The sequence below is a fragment of the Strix aluco genome, chromosome 5 (assembly GCF_031877795.1).
Source record: "Strix aluco isolate bStrAlu1 chromosome 5, bStrAlu1.hap1, whole genome shotgun sequence".
In the NCBI taxonomy this organism is placed as follows: Eukaryota; Metazoa; Chordata; class Aves; order Strigiformes; family Strigidae; genus Strix; species Strix aluco.
In genome coordinates this window covers 11,916,344-11,931,134 of record NC_133935.1, presented here as the reverse complement: position 1 = coordinate 11,931,134, position 14,791 = coordinate 11,916,344, and the positions used below count along the sequence as shown (strand labels likewise).

At 41.5% G+C, this 14,791-nt stretch overlaps 1 protein-coding gene across 5 annotated transcripts in view; it reads left to right on the top strand.

Moving 5' to 3' along the window:
* TBXAS1 (thromboxane A synthase 1) overlaps nucleotides 1-14,791 on the top strand; it is a 232,174-nt gene that overhangs the window by 45,355 nt on the left and 172,028 nt on the right. For 3 of the 5 annotated variants that reach the window (XM_074825958.1, XM_074825957.1, XM_074825955.1), the window contains exon 2: nucleotides 7,869-7,962. The exons of 1 other annotated variant lie outside the window; for it this stretch is intronic. In XM_074825958.1, the coding sequence (XP_074682059.1) occupies nucleotides 7,869-7,962 (94 nt within the window). Of the gene's footprint in view, nucleotides 1-7,868; nucleotides 7,963-14,791 lie in introns of those variants that run through there. One more of the 5 variants, XM_074825960.1, reaches the window with a different exon arrangement.

The following is a 14,791-nucleotide window of genomic DNA, read 5'->3' as shown; positions in this document are numbered from 1 at the left end:
CTCTTTTTGTCTGTGCTTCGGTGCCCTCCGTCTATGCCTTACGTATGCTGACAGGCTGGTCTCAAAAAGGGAGGAAGAACTGTGTTCCCCACCTCACCTTCAGTCAAGGAAGTCATCTTGGGCCCAAAAGCACTGGGGAGGCGTTAAGCCTCTTGAAGTAATTTTGTCTTTCCCTGGCAGAGTGCAACTCCATGAAGCCCTTGTGCCAGCTGGTTCTTAATAGCACTGAATGGCTCTGTACGTACTGTTGCTGTTGAGGAATGTGGTGCAAGACCCGAACTCTAAAACCAGTTCCCTGACAGCAACAGACATCAAGCAAGTTGTGTGATAGACCAGAACTGCATGGAATAAAAAATGAAAGGCAGCTGAAGTATGTATGTGCTAGTGGGAATATAACTTGGCTTTGCCTGCACAGTGCATCACTACTTGATGTGTATGCTAGATAACATTTCAGGAATTCAGCCACCATAGCATTGCAACCTCTTTTTGACCCTATGAAATAACAGGCCAGTGGCCTAGTGAGTACCTCCTTTATGGCAATGAAAAGTCAGAATGATCAGGCTCCCAAGCATACTTTCCTCCCTCAATTCAAACATGAAACTGCATCCCTCATCCATACCGTTATTTCTGGAACGTAGGAATGGTTGAGATGCAAACAGAAACAGGTGCCATGTTATCTGTAAATGGAGTTGCATCACCAGGATATGAACTTGCATAACAATTAGGAAGACTAATTAAGCTGAAACTTCATGTCCTTTTAATTATGCAATTAAGATGTCCAGTTCAAAATTAAGATATGTAATTACTTGGGGAGGGGAAAAAAAAAAAGCTATGAAATTTTACTATGGTTTCTGAAAACTGTGTTTCTAGTAATGCACCTGTTTATGCAAACTTTAGTCTTTCTGGCTGAAGCAGGGTTGTGTATAGCCTTGGGGTGGTACCATTTTCTTCTGTGTGCCTCACAATATCTGTGTGAATAAAAAGGGGGAAGAGGAAATTGATCCTTAAGAAAGGTATGGTACCAGTGGTCCTAGGGAGTGAAAGGAAGGCTTGGCTTGTGGTGAAGGCAGAGGGCTTGAGCCATGAGAGCTGAGTTTAGCTATCAGCTTTGACCCAGGCTTCCTGTGGACATTGTGTGTGGTCTCACATATGCATCAGGCCACAGATCTGCTGTGAACACGCCTCCTCGAGAAGAGACCACCCTTTGTGCTCACGTGGGGTGGAGGTCCCACCACCTTTCCCAAGTATATATGTTGCTGTGAGGAGGTAACAGCCTCTGTTGCTGTTGACCTCCATTTTGTTTAAAGATGTTGAGCCAACAATGAAGGGCTGAAGCTGTGGATTTATGACTCTTGTTTGTTTGCTCTTTATTTGGAAAAGTCACCGCCCAGTGTGAAGGGGCTGCACTCTGAGAGAGGTGATGAAATACTGTCATTGGCCTGCTGTACAGACCATCTGTCTCTCCCAGGGCTACTCTGGAGCGTGGTGAAGTGTGTTGCTTTCCAGTATGGGCTTTTTCATTTAGTTGGCCTTGATTCACTGCTATTTTTTTGGTCTTTTTTTAAAATCAACCCCCAAAACTTTAAACACACTGTGACAACCTGCAGCCTTATTACGACCAGTCCCTTGAGTCCATCAGTTCTCTTAAGATAAGAGACGCTGAAAAATTGTTCAGCAGACCGGAACAGTATGGATTAAAAAATGATTGTTAGCAGATAGATGACTTATAAAGTTAATATTGAGCATATAATTTGGCCTTTCCTGCACATTATTCCTGGTGCATTAGCAAATGTTTCAATGAAATAATAATTCTATGGTCATTTAGGTTTTGCAGCTGGAAAACATCTGCCCCTGTGAAGGCAGATGGTGCAAGTGAATGTAATGTCTGTCCTTTTCTTGTGCAATTATGTCAAAATTAAAACACTGGGAGTGCATGCAAGTGATTAAGGAGAGCAAGTGTTACATGGAAGTTCTCATTAGGTCTGAAACTGGTATTACAGCCCTACAAATTCATAGTTAAAAAGTAGAGATTTGTTGAACTTGAAAATGAAATTGCAGTACTCAAAAAGCCTCATCCCAAACTGGCTAAAGCCTCTTTTGAAGCTTACCTCTAGAACGTACTGAGATGATACTTGTGGATATTCTGTATCTTTTTTTTGAGGACTAGTAATAATTCCTTATTCTGAGCCTGGTATTCTACACAACCAAGTGTATTTCCTTCCAGCAAAAACCTGCATTTCCACCCAGAGGTACCGCTAGGTAACAGTAAAGGGCAATTTGGTAACCTTTGCTGACCAAGGTTAGAACAGGTTATAAGAGGGATTTACTTTCCCCGTTTTTCTCTCTTCTGCTTTGTGAGAGAGTGCTTCAGGACCTACCTGTCTTTTGGGGATGAACAGCTGATTTAATTTTGTGGTTTGTTTTTCTTTTAGTGAGTACACTTTCTGGAGGTAATAACCAGAGGTGGTTGTATCCATCTGGGGTGGTATCCACTTTGGCTGCAATACTCACCCACTTGCAGGGCCTGGGTTCTGCGAGTTCCTCTATCGGAATGGGACCAGATAATGATTTTCTATCTTAAATATCCTGAGCATCAGAGTAGGGGAAAGACTTACGCGATGGCAGCTCTCCAGTGACCCTGCTACAGTATTTGTAATGCAAAATTTTCCCGAGAGGGCTAAGAGCAGAAAGTCTAACTCTGTAGCCAGCCCGGGGATATCAATGTTTTGGTGAGACTATGCTGTCTAGGCAGTGCTCCCAGGAATGCTTGTATATTTTTATATGAGCTGTCATTGTAACGTTAGGGAGACTACCATTATTTTGTATATTATTACTACTTCGTGAGCAAAATACATCCCAATGTTAACTGGGAACTGGTATGGTTATATGTAAATAGAGGCAAATAGGGGAAAATGCATGATTATTATCTCTTGTTTGGCAGGAATGATTTCCATTATCTCAGCAAAATACTTTGTTTTCCCACTCGCTCTTCCAAAATAATGCACCTCCCAACAATGAGATTAAATAACATCACTGTTTTATCTCTGAGTGTCCTAGTTTATCGCTTTCAGATATTATTAGGTTGTGCATTACTTAGATATAGAAGGAATGATGCACTTTCTCTATTGAGAGAAATTTGGGGTGATTTCGGTGGTATGTTGGAACTCTATGATGCAGAATTGGAAACTCTGTAATGTTATCTGCTACACAAATTGATAGCACTTAATGGTAGACTGTATAATACTTTTTCCTGCAGTACTGATCAGTACTGACCTGGTTGGGCAGATGGCTAGTTCTGTTAATTATATATCCATCACAACTTATGTTAGTTATCTGTCGATTTTTAACTCTTTCTCCTTATTTTTTGCATGGTGTTTTGTGGAGAGAAGTTCATATGTCAGAGAGCTTAAATCTGCCGTGCTGGCCTACAGGAATGTATTTGGCATGTTAACTTTCTTTTAATATATACAGAGAGCATCTAGCTCTGAGAGGCCATCTAAACGTCTTCAAAGAGTTATTGAATTGTTTATTGATCTACTTCATTACTGCTGTTCCTCTGGTTCCTTTTGATGTCTTGTCACTTTGTTCAAAATATAATGCCAGGGTTTTAGATTAATAGTTGAGCAGGAAGCCCTACATTTGTAAATATTAGGGTATGTTTCTCCTTTCAGTGAGAATGTGCTATTGTCCAGTAAATATTGCTGCCATCAGAGTTTTGTCCTTTTTCATGCCCCTCGCTTTGCACAAAGACTCCCTCCTCTCTTCCTCTTAAGAAAACTGAATTGTCTGAGGCTTTATCTTTTAGGTTTTAAAACAGTCTAATCTCTTATTCTGCCATTGAACGCTTATGGACGAGTTCCCTGCTTAGGAAAATAAATTTGATTAATTTTTCCCTCCTTCCCTTTAATCTTTTCCATGTGTGTCTCTTACATTTGTTAAATTCACACATTAAAAGTGCCTGCTGATTTTTTCTTTCATTAATTTATTTAATCACTTTTTGAAGTTTTTTAAGCTTCTGGAATAGCAACATCCCATGGCATGGAGTTCCAGAGTTAGTATATTAATTACTTGGAAAAGTGCTTTGTTTTTAGTCCTGTCATCTGAATATTCATTTGTGGATTATTTTTTTTTAATAGTAGGTAATAATTCTTTATTTATTTTCTAAGTCATGCAGAATTTAAAATATATTTGTCATATCCTGCATCAGTTGCTTCTTTTTCCAGGATTAAGATTATAGCCTGTATTGCTTTTACAAAAGTTGTTCTGTACCTTTGGCCATCTTGGTCACCTCTCAGTGTCTTTTCTATTTCTAGATTTTTTCATTTGACTTAGCCCTTTTAGTCCATTGGCTGGTCTTCTAGCCTTAGTGTGCATCCACAGCAACACCAGGAGGTTGCCTGATATCAGACTAATTTTTGTGATAAATTAACACAGAAGCGTGTTAAGTGGCAGAGTGAGAAATAAGACTTCCTGCTGGTGATGAGGCAGGTTCAGAACTGCTTCATTTAGATGTACAGCTTCTCCAGACAAATGTCTTGTGACTGCCTACAAGTGCCTGTTTGCACTCTTCCAGCTTCTAGCCCACCTCCCCTTCTCAGCAACAAAACCTGGCCACTGTTTTCCCTGTGCGGTTCGCACGCAGCTCTGAGAGTTAGTGGCCAAGTGTGTGTCATGGGTGTGCTGAGTAGCTGAATCACATGAATTGGCCTGTTCGAGTTATTGGTTGCTTCTGGCTGAAAAGGCGAAGGTTTCTGCCATGAAACTGTCAGGTTCATGTATTGCTGGTGTTCATTGTGTGTTATACAGGATAATTTTTCTGCTTTTTTTCTTTTTCTTCTTTTAAAAAAAGAAGCCCCCAAGCCACTCCTTCCTCTTTCTCCCCCGCCCAAAATGGTGGGAATGAGATGCAATATTACAGAGGTACGGAAAAAAAAAAAAAAAAAGCTCTTAATAGTTAAGATTGCAGAAAGTAAGCTGTTACATTAAAAATGGTCAAAGTCAAGGTTACCTGTGCAGTATTAGATCTTGCTCTTTTTTGTGCATGCAGCACCGTCAGTCTTTAAGCACTTGCATACTGCTTTCTTTTCTGCAAAACTGCAGATATTTCAACAATACCAGAAATATTGTGAAATCGTAGGGTAGAGTTAGATGTGTTTATTGATGAGATTTCTTTTTTTTTTTTTTCCCTGCTGGCCCTACCCTTTCGATGTTATATTTCGGTGTGTAGCTTGACTACAGTGCTTCTGTTTCCCATCTCATTGTAAACTGTGTTTCCTTACCTTTTGAAAACCTACTTCAAATGTAACTGGATAAAAGCATCAGAGAAAACCCAGTTAGGAGGGGAAAAAGGAAAGCAAATCCTCAGCTGTGTGGAGCTGCCAGTAATGTTCAGAAGCTGACAAAGACGAACTACTCATCTAAGCATAAATAGTCTTCAGAGTCTCTGTGTTTCTTGCCTCATGTAACTGGGTGCTCTCTACTCATTAGTTTTGTTCCTTTTAAAATATTTGGTGATCACATTGTTTACTTTGTGTAGTGTAAGGCTCTGTTGCAGTCACTTTCCACTTTGCAGTATGTGAAGACGGGGAGTCTACATAGTGTCCAGTCTACAGCGAAATTGGCAGTTAACTGTAGCCCAGCCTGGTGTGTTGTGATCTGCCATGTATTTTACAGTGAAAACATCCAGGATAAAATGCCACAAAATTGATGGGTTTCCATCGAGAGGGATTTTCATCTTTTCCACTGTTTACATACTGAAGATGAGGACTTTGCTCTGACACAAAGACACTTTAAGGAAGACTTCAAACAACAGCAAAAAATCCTATCTTTGGGGAAGAAAATGTATTGTGTAGGCAGTTTATTGTTTTGAAGTTAAAACATTTTTTTTCCCCAAAAGTATTAGCTGTTTCAATGAGGAAAAAGTCATGGGTTTTTTTTCAAGTGGTGAAGTAGCCAAAAAGTCAATAATATGTATAAAATGTGTAATAAATGTCAACTTCTGTGCCTTTACTCCACCATACCCTGTCACACCGAAATAGGGCCCTTGCATAGACTAAAGACACATCGTTTATATTGAGAGGGTTTGTGTTTGTGAAAGTTTGTACTGCCCCATAAAAAAATCATTGTTGCTGTTTAAAAACAATCAAATTTCTATCTTCTGATTATGACTTCTGTGAAATATCTTCACAAAAGAAAACCATTAAGAGAATAGGTACTGTGCTGCAGGAAATCTCAGGAAGTGGATACAAAAAGCTACTAAGTCGGTACTTAAGTCCCATTCTGCTTTGCTGGTCATGTGAGACTTAGTTCTCTTGATTTTATATATTTCACTTTGCAACACCATTCTTTTCTTTCCCTCCAGCTGGAGGAGAGGACCGTTTCCTGACATCAGCTCTTTTTTTCCTTGCCCCCCTTCTCCCTGACCCCCAAGAATTGTGCACTCTTTGCCCATTAGGGTTAGACCCGAGTATTCCTGCCTGCATCATGTAGGACATTTCAGAAGAGGCACGTGTTGATTATTGGACCTGAAGGAGGAGAGGTCCAAGTCATAGCAATGGTTTAGCATAGTCTTCAGAGTCAACAAGGCTGTACACTGGGATTAAGAGGGAGTCAGCCCATCTGAGTCTGAGGGCACTGCTTCTGCTGTCCCTCTATTATGTCATTCAGATGGCTTGCAGACTTGATAGACTAAAGCAGTTGATATCGTAACCCCTACGCTATACGCAATTCATAGTTTTTATCTTGGGATAGATTTGCTCCCCAGGACTAAAGAGTCTCACTGTGGTTGGGGTTCAAAGCTGAAGGACTGCTTATTAGTTCAGAACTGCCCTGGTAAGAGATGAAGGATTGGAGCAGAGCTTGAAGTTCAGTTTCCTCTCAAAAAACTGTGGTTGCATGTGCCAAAACTGCTCCAGACACAGAACCATCATGCAGAGGGAGAGCTTTAAAACTATACTGTTGCTCTGGGCTAAGGTGTTAATATAGACACAGCCTTTATTAGTCCTCCTAGTGACAGTGTTCAGCATGATAGTATTCAGTATTATTGTGTCTTTGGCTAATCAAAGCTGCTGCTGTTAGCTCCTTCTCTTTCAGGTTTCACTAATTGAAGTCCACTGATTTAAATCCATTGTTTGTATTAAGAAAGGGGGAGGGGAGGACAAAAAAAAAAAGACTTTGGGGTTTGGTTGTTCTTTTTTCTTTTTCTCTAGTATTGTCCCTGACAACACAGTTTCATTTGAAACAAGAGATGCATGAAGCTTTCCAGTCTGGGTTTTGTTTCCCTGTATTTTTTTATATTTGTTTAATTTGCTGACTGGCAGCTGTAAAATCACTTAATTAGCATATCTGGCCCAAATATTAGGCTTGACTTGAACATACTGACAGTGTCTTGGCTCATGCACAACTGAGACTAGCTTGAATTCTTGTTCTGTGATCTGTATAGGTAGCAGTGATGGAAGAAGAAGAAAATAATAGTCTGAAGATCTGTCTTGTTCCTTTCCCAGCTGTGCCACAGTAGTCAAACACTGAATGCCTGTTTTGATCTTGTTCGTAACCTCACGTAGCTTTGGAGAGTCACTTCTAACTTCCAAGACACTCTGTAGTAAGAGGAGCAGCTCTCTATTTCCACTGCTCAATTTGCAGGCCTGTGTTTGAGTCCCTTCTTTTGCCCTCTCTGAAGCACCAGTGCATTGCATTTATTTCTGTGACCCGAGGAGCTGCTGAGCAATGTCACCACATTGGCAGTTCTGTTTGGCCAATACAGAAAGCATCTTCTCCCTCTGAATCCAGGGAAGTAATCTGAAATAATTACTATGGTAAGTTGTATCATGATGAGATCCAAAACTATCTTGCTACCTTATTTTTTCCAGGTACTCCACATCTGCATTCTCCAAACTAAGCAAAGTAGGGATCCGACATCCTCCACCTCTTCCTTTCATTGGAAACCTGCTCTTTTTCCGTGAGGTAAGATACATTTTTCTTTTGTATTTATTGGAAGTGGTGGGAAGAGTGGACAAGGAGGTAGGAGAAATTGAAGGGGATCCTACACTTCAACGGTACCATCTCTTCAAGCATCTCCCTCCAGAAAGAACAAGCAAAACTCAGCTTTTTGAGTGAATTGGTAGAAGCAGTTGTGTGCAAGCAGCTCTAATTTCAGGGTAAAATAAACTTGAGGGAAAGAAAATGTGTAAGCTCCTGCAGTTAATTACTTGAGCTTTTCCAAGAAAGTTCATGCCCTCAGTGAAACAAACTTAGTTATGTGAATAGAGCAGATTATGTTAACTAGCCCCAACTGGTTTGTTCTAAGTGGTTTTGGCTCCTACGACCTTTCTGTTTGTTTTTGCTTTTGCTGATTGTACACATTTATTTTAAAGCTTGTAACGTTGCTTGTTCCTAAGCAGTAACTGGAATTAGGTACCACTGAATGCTGTTGCTCTGTGCCCCAAATGTTGGGACTGGGAGGAGGGAGGAAGAAATATTGAGATTCTGTCTCCAGATTTTGTTCCCTTATTTTTCTCACCCATTCCCTTTCATTAGTCTACTAATGCTGTGGTTTTTTTCCTTGCTCAATTTCAGCAATGCTTCTGAGGGTCCAAGATCTCTTAATAATGAGAAGCTGCCATTTCTCTGGTTGGATCTTACAGTAAAATCTCTCTAGTGTGTGTCTGTTGCAGTCCAACATCTTTTCAGGAAATCTGGGCTAACTCCAGCTGCTGCCCAATTTCCTCTTTTAAGTGCATGGTCATCAGTATCAATGCTAAGATTTGAATTATTAATGAGAATATAGTGCCTCTTACCTTGGTCTTCATGGTGATTATTCTGTCAATATCTGTCTCATTATTAGGTAAAAACCATTTAAACACCAATTTTACATGTACATCTGATTTCATTTAGAAAATAGTATAAAAGGTAGACTTGATCCACTCTTGATTAATTTGAACTGGAATTGACAGGGTGACTTTAACATACAGGGGATGCTGGTGATGTGGAATACAGACCAGTTCACCCTCACTCTTCTGGTTTCAGTTCAGCTGGATGGTATGAAGCTACTCATTCTGTAGCTCTTTGGTGACAAAATCCATTTATCATTAGTCACCTGCTAACACTTGCTGTAGGAAAAGGTGTCTAGAAACTAAGTTATTTTGATATATTGTAGAAGGGTTTGCCCTAAACCAGTGTACAAGCAGAAAGTTTTTTGCAAACTGTTATCTGTGATCTGTTAGGCAAATTTCATTACCAGAATTGCATTCATTAAATTCACTTAAAGCAGGCTAATGAAGAAAAGATAAATTTGATTTTACTAACTTCTAGGAAAAAAAATAAAAGTAGCTGAGAAATTATATCTTGGAGTACCAAGAAATAATAATTCCAGACAGGGTTTTGAAACGAAGTTGAGCGATGCAAAGCCACAAGCTCCACCAGGCTATATGTCCAGTGCTACGATGTTTCTCTGTCCGTCTTCTCTACAGTCCTATTGCTACCAGTAGGAACAGGCAGGGGTGAGTCCAGGCTCTTTGTAATTTTTCTTTCTTCCCTCATATATTTTGCCATGTTTTCTGAATTTGCTCCTGTGGCTTTCTTAGAAATAGTGCCCATAGCAACACGCTGGTCATAGGAGGGCTGCTTTTATACTGCAGGCTGTTCTCTATGAGAGCGTTTTCAGGGACACAAGTGCTCTCACTGCAGTCAGTAGAGGACAGCTTCCACTTTCCCTTCCCCAGCAGGGGAGAACCAGAGGTTGTCTGTCACCTTCCTTGGGATGGGGATGGTTTTAGGGGCTTAGCTGCTAGGGGCACAGCTGTGCATGAGCAGCAGTTTGTTGGGGGCTGGGGTTACTTTTTTTAATAGGAAGCAGCAAAATGTTGATTTGTTCTGTCGCTACATCTACAATGTTAAGAAGTTCTTGCACTTGCACGTTTATGCAACTGGGTCTTTTCACTGATCTGGCATTTTAGAGAGTCTCACTTTTAAACAGGCCAGCTCCTTCTTGGTATTGCCGATGCTTTGCAGGGAAAATGCACAAGCCACATTCCCACTAAATCATCAGACTAGCGGTTTTTAATCCATGAACATTTATTTCAGAGGAATTCATGAATGGTGACTAAGAGGAATGAATTGATATGTGCTGTATGGGAATCTGCATATGTGTAATTCATAAGTTTCCAGTATTGAATTTGGTCTGCAGATCAACACAGGTTGAAAAGTCCTGCACAACAGTGAGATCTAGAAAAGAAAGGTAAATCAAAACACTTGAACATACACAGCCTTCCAGTCCAAAAAGTGTCCTCATCTCATGGTTTCAGGCTTTCCTCCTAGAATATGATTGCTAGAAACTTAAGGAAAAAAATAAAGGAGGAGAGAGAGTCCCTTTAACATAATCAAGTAAATCTAGGACCTGAGGATTTAAGAAAGAACATTAAATATCAAAAGCTTTCAACAAAATTGTGGGAGCAAGCAGTATTTTTCAATTTGTAATGGCATAAATTCAAGGATTTGCTTGTCTTCTCCCTTACTTGGGTGTAATTCAGTTCTACTGAAGTGAATGGAGGTTCCTGTTTTGTTCCACTGTATATGTGAACAGTGCATCAGGCCTTATCCTTTCTTTGCTGCTATTCTTCTTGAATAGCAGCAAAAAACAAATGAACAATGCAAGCAGGATTTGACCAATAGTGCTAGGTTGTGAGGTTTGTAATAAACTTCAAATGTATTTTAAACAAGAAAATGTTTCTGCATGAGATTTTTTGAAAGAGTTATTTTGGGGATTTCTCAAACAGTGTATTTTCTTTGAGTAAAATAGGAGTTGCTGTTAATACAGTGTTGCTGTGAGAGGAAGAGAAAGTGCTGAAAGTTAAGGGGCTGAGGGAAATGCAACAGGAATGACCTATCTCCATCACAGAGAAGCAGACTTTAAGAGCTGACTTGGGGAAGACAAAGTTATTTTACTGTAAGTCACCCCTTCTCTCTCAAGTACAATAAAGGGAGATAATCGCACCCTGAAACTAAAACATATCCAAGTTAATCGGCTTATCTCAAAAATAAGAAGATAGGAAATTATTGCAGTTCTGCAGCTGGGAAATTATCTGAGTCCAAGATATTAGATTAAAAATTCTTCCATTGCATGAGAACAATTTGTGGTGGATAAGTCTGATGTAATAGTAAATATGATTAGGCTGTTTAAAAAAAGCAGCACGTTCAGTTTCCCCAATAACCGAGCAGACAGACTGCTGTTTTGCTAGAAACTCCTGACTGTTCCCCCACCTCTCCATGTACTGCATTTTTCCTACCAGTCTGTGGAAAAATGTGAGGTTTGTTTGCGATAGCCGTGTAATGGGAGACACAAGGTTATACACAGCATGGACTTTAACACATGGATTTGCATGGGCTTTGGAGCAGCAGGTTGCAGAAAAACTAACAAAACTCTCCTAGTAATTCCCAGGCTAATGATTTTATTACGTGACAAATGCTCGGAAAACTGAGAAGGCACATGCGCCGCATTGCCCTTCTTCCCAAAGAACCGCGGCAAACGCTTGACCTGTTGCTATGGCTGTGCTGTGCTTTTCTCCCCATTTCCCATCCCCTTTCTAAAAAGGCAGCTACGCCGTTTCTAAATGTCATTGGCTCTGACATTTGCACGGCTCTGGTCGCCTGGTACTGTACCTGTGCGCACTCTTCCCTACTCAGCCTTCCGGAGAGCAGCACTGTGCTGCTGCAGCCTTGGGGCTGGCGTCTCTGGTGTTTTGGGGTGGTGGTAGGTGTGTGGCTGGCTGCCTTGTTTTGGTCCTTGGTAGGCGGGATATGCAGCTGCGCCCTGCGTACAGTTGGGTGATGTGCTTTGGGTTTGTATAATGGCACGATCATGTGTTGCTTTCCTCCTGTTACTCCTAGCAAGCTCCAATGATGCTTTTGACTGGCTGTGTACTTGTATCCCTGCCTTGCATTTTAATGAAAGACATCACTCTCTTTAGCCCCTCTCTGCTTGGACAGGATACCCTTTGTTTACTCTGTTTATTTCTGTCTGGCCTACTTGTAGATCCTGGACTACCCCAGAGCGGCCCATTTCTGCTGAATGGAAGTGGGGGCTGTGTGGGTGCTTTGTCTTGCTTTCAGATTGAGATCTGCCTGGGCTGTGTTGTTTTATGGCTGATGGGTGGGAGTGGAGAAGGGGGAAGTGCAGGGAGGAAGCACAGAGCAAACATGATCTTTTTCCACTATGCATCTGCCAGAAGCATCCTTTGAGTTGGATGTAAAGAAAAATAAAAGGCAGAGTCCTTGCAGGAATGGAATTAACCCCATGTCTAATTTGCAGCCTAGAAAGCAGTGTGTCAGTGCTTAGAGAGAGAGGCTGCAGCGTTTACTGTTCTGGAATTTAATGACACAGCATGTAAACCCAAACAAGGTTGGAGTGAGGCAAATGGTGAGGGGAGCAAAGAGGGGGGAAAGGGGAAAGGGAAGAAGAGAAGCTCTCAGGCTGTAGACCTGGAATTAATTACAAGAATAATATGGCTTACACTGACAGTAAAAGCCTGCACATGGTTTTGTGTTGCTTTGTGCAGATAAATGAGAGGAATGGGATAGTGAGCGTGTGTTTTGCCACTTGATAGCTGTCTGTGTGGAACCAGACAGGCCAGCCGTGGCATCACCAACCAGCCTGGCTTTCTCTCCCCCAGTTGGCTGTGTGTATCCACTGTGGGCAGCTGACTGCCCAAACCGGCTTCATGGGGTGCCTCAGGTCTTCTCCTACGTCCTGGGAAACCCACCTTGATTGGGAGGCCTGTGCATGCATGCATTTCATGTGACATGAATACATGTGGTGCAGATCTAAACCTAGCCATTTCACAGTCTGAAACATGACAGAAAACCTGGGGTTAGACATGTTTTTATGTGTATATTCATACATCTATAAAGCCAGTCTCTCTCCCCTTCAAATACGTGTATTTTCCTAGTTTCAGCTGGTATGCTGTGCTACCTCCTTTGATCAGACGTTAGCGTTGTCAGATCCCCTGACAAAGTCAGTGCAGTATCTGTTTGTGGGAACCTAATGCAGGAAATCAAAACATCACAATTAGCTGTCTTCCACTTGACTGTGCTATTTGCAACCTTCAGCAAGATCTGGACCTCTGGTTTCTTGGAACAGCATCAGGCAGAGCTGTGCTGTGGCTCACCCCAGCTTTTCCCTGAGCTTGTGGGATCTCAGCAGGGTGAGCCTGCTTCTGTGGGGAGCAGTGCGTACGCCTCAGAAATCCTTCTGTAGAGGCACGATGTTCTCAGCCTATTTGCACTCAATGTTTCCAATAGCTGTGTTTGCAAGGTATCCCTGAATGTAATGTCATGGTGGTCATGATGGTCATGGAAGCTAGAGACAGTATTGGGATACAAAAAGCAACTGGCAGGTTTTACATAACAGAAAAATGGGGATGAATCATTGCTGCTTTGCTGGTGAATAATGGTGACCCAAGCGGTGAAGGTGGTAGTAGTCATAACAGATGCTTTTGCTCTTTTGGACTGTATTGTTTTTCCTTTGAGGAAAGAAACAGGACTCCCTTTAGTATTCCAGGGAATGGCATGTTGACTCTGTGGCTTCTCCCTAGACCAGCTCTCACATCTATTTGCTGTGCCAAGGCTGGGTGAGTGTTTCCTCTAGACCTCAGCAGTTGCCTCTAGGAATAGATGCAGACTTCATTGATGAGCAACAACATAGTTTTTGTATTCTTTAAGCCACATTTTGGTGGTTCCTTTTGGCATACTTTATGCTTCCTTTATTAAACACTGAACGAGGTGAAGGGCAATGGCTGAGGCATTTGCTAGCTGTATGTAAAGGGCTTTACCTGTTAAGTGAAAAAGGGATGATGTTCTCCACACAGCAAGTGAGAAGAGAGACTCTCCAATCATGCTCCTGGCTTTCCCCAGACTCCCAGTGTCAATTTAGGCAGGTCTGAGTGGGGCAAAGCTTTGTTTTCTTAGTAAGCAAATCTCTCTTGTTTTAACTTGGGCCTCTTTTTACCCATCTGCAAAATGGCATAAATGGTGTTCTGAAATAGATAAGTGTGCTTTTTTCATCAGGTTATGGTGAAACACTTCGAGCAACTTCTCTGGGGACTTTCTCTGGTAGATTTAGGGAGGCTGGTATCACTGCTGTCTTTAATGGACTGGGCCACTTAAAGGCTGGAGAGAGATTAAAGGATTTGGCAATAGTCACAGAGCAAGTGGGGCTGTAGATTAATGCCAGGCTTGAGCTCTGGTCTGTAAATGAAGGTGTCTGAGTAAGGTGGGTCCCCAAGATCACAGTGTTGAAGGACACTTCTCTGTTGTTCCATTCCATCCTTGACCAAAACCGTTGTTCTCTGATGGGTTTTTGGTGACAACTGACAAATGACTGCCCAAGATCCATCAGAGCAGAGGTCTGCATCATTAAAATGTCACCTGGCTCGCCACAATGGTGTAGGGTAGGTTTGCCACGTGTTGTGTCTTTTGGAGACTATATTTGCATGTTCATCATGTAACCCTCTGGAATTTCCTATGGAGCCTGCTCTTTAAGCAGCATGTACTGCTAAATTAAAGCCAGCTCTGGCATGACATGTAGCAACAGTGAACACAAGACAGCCATGCTACACAGTATTTATTTAGGTTAAGAGAATGAAGATAATGTATAGTTCCAGTGGTAGTAGCATACAGATAGACCCAGTGTAATCACTTAGACTGTACTTTACCTTGGACTCCAGGGACCCTGTGATCATATACAAGGAGTAGGATTCCCCCAACAAGTAGGGACCCTAACCTTGAAGAGTAGTGCAAT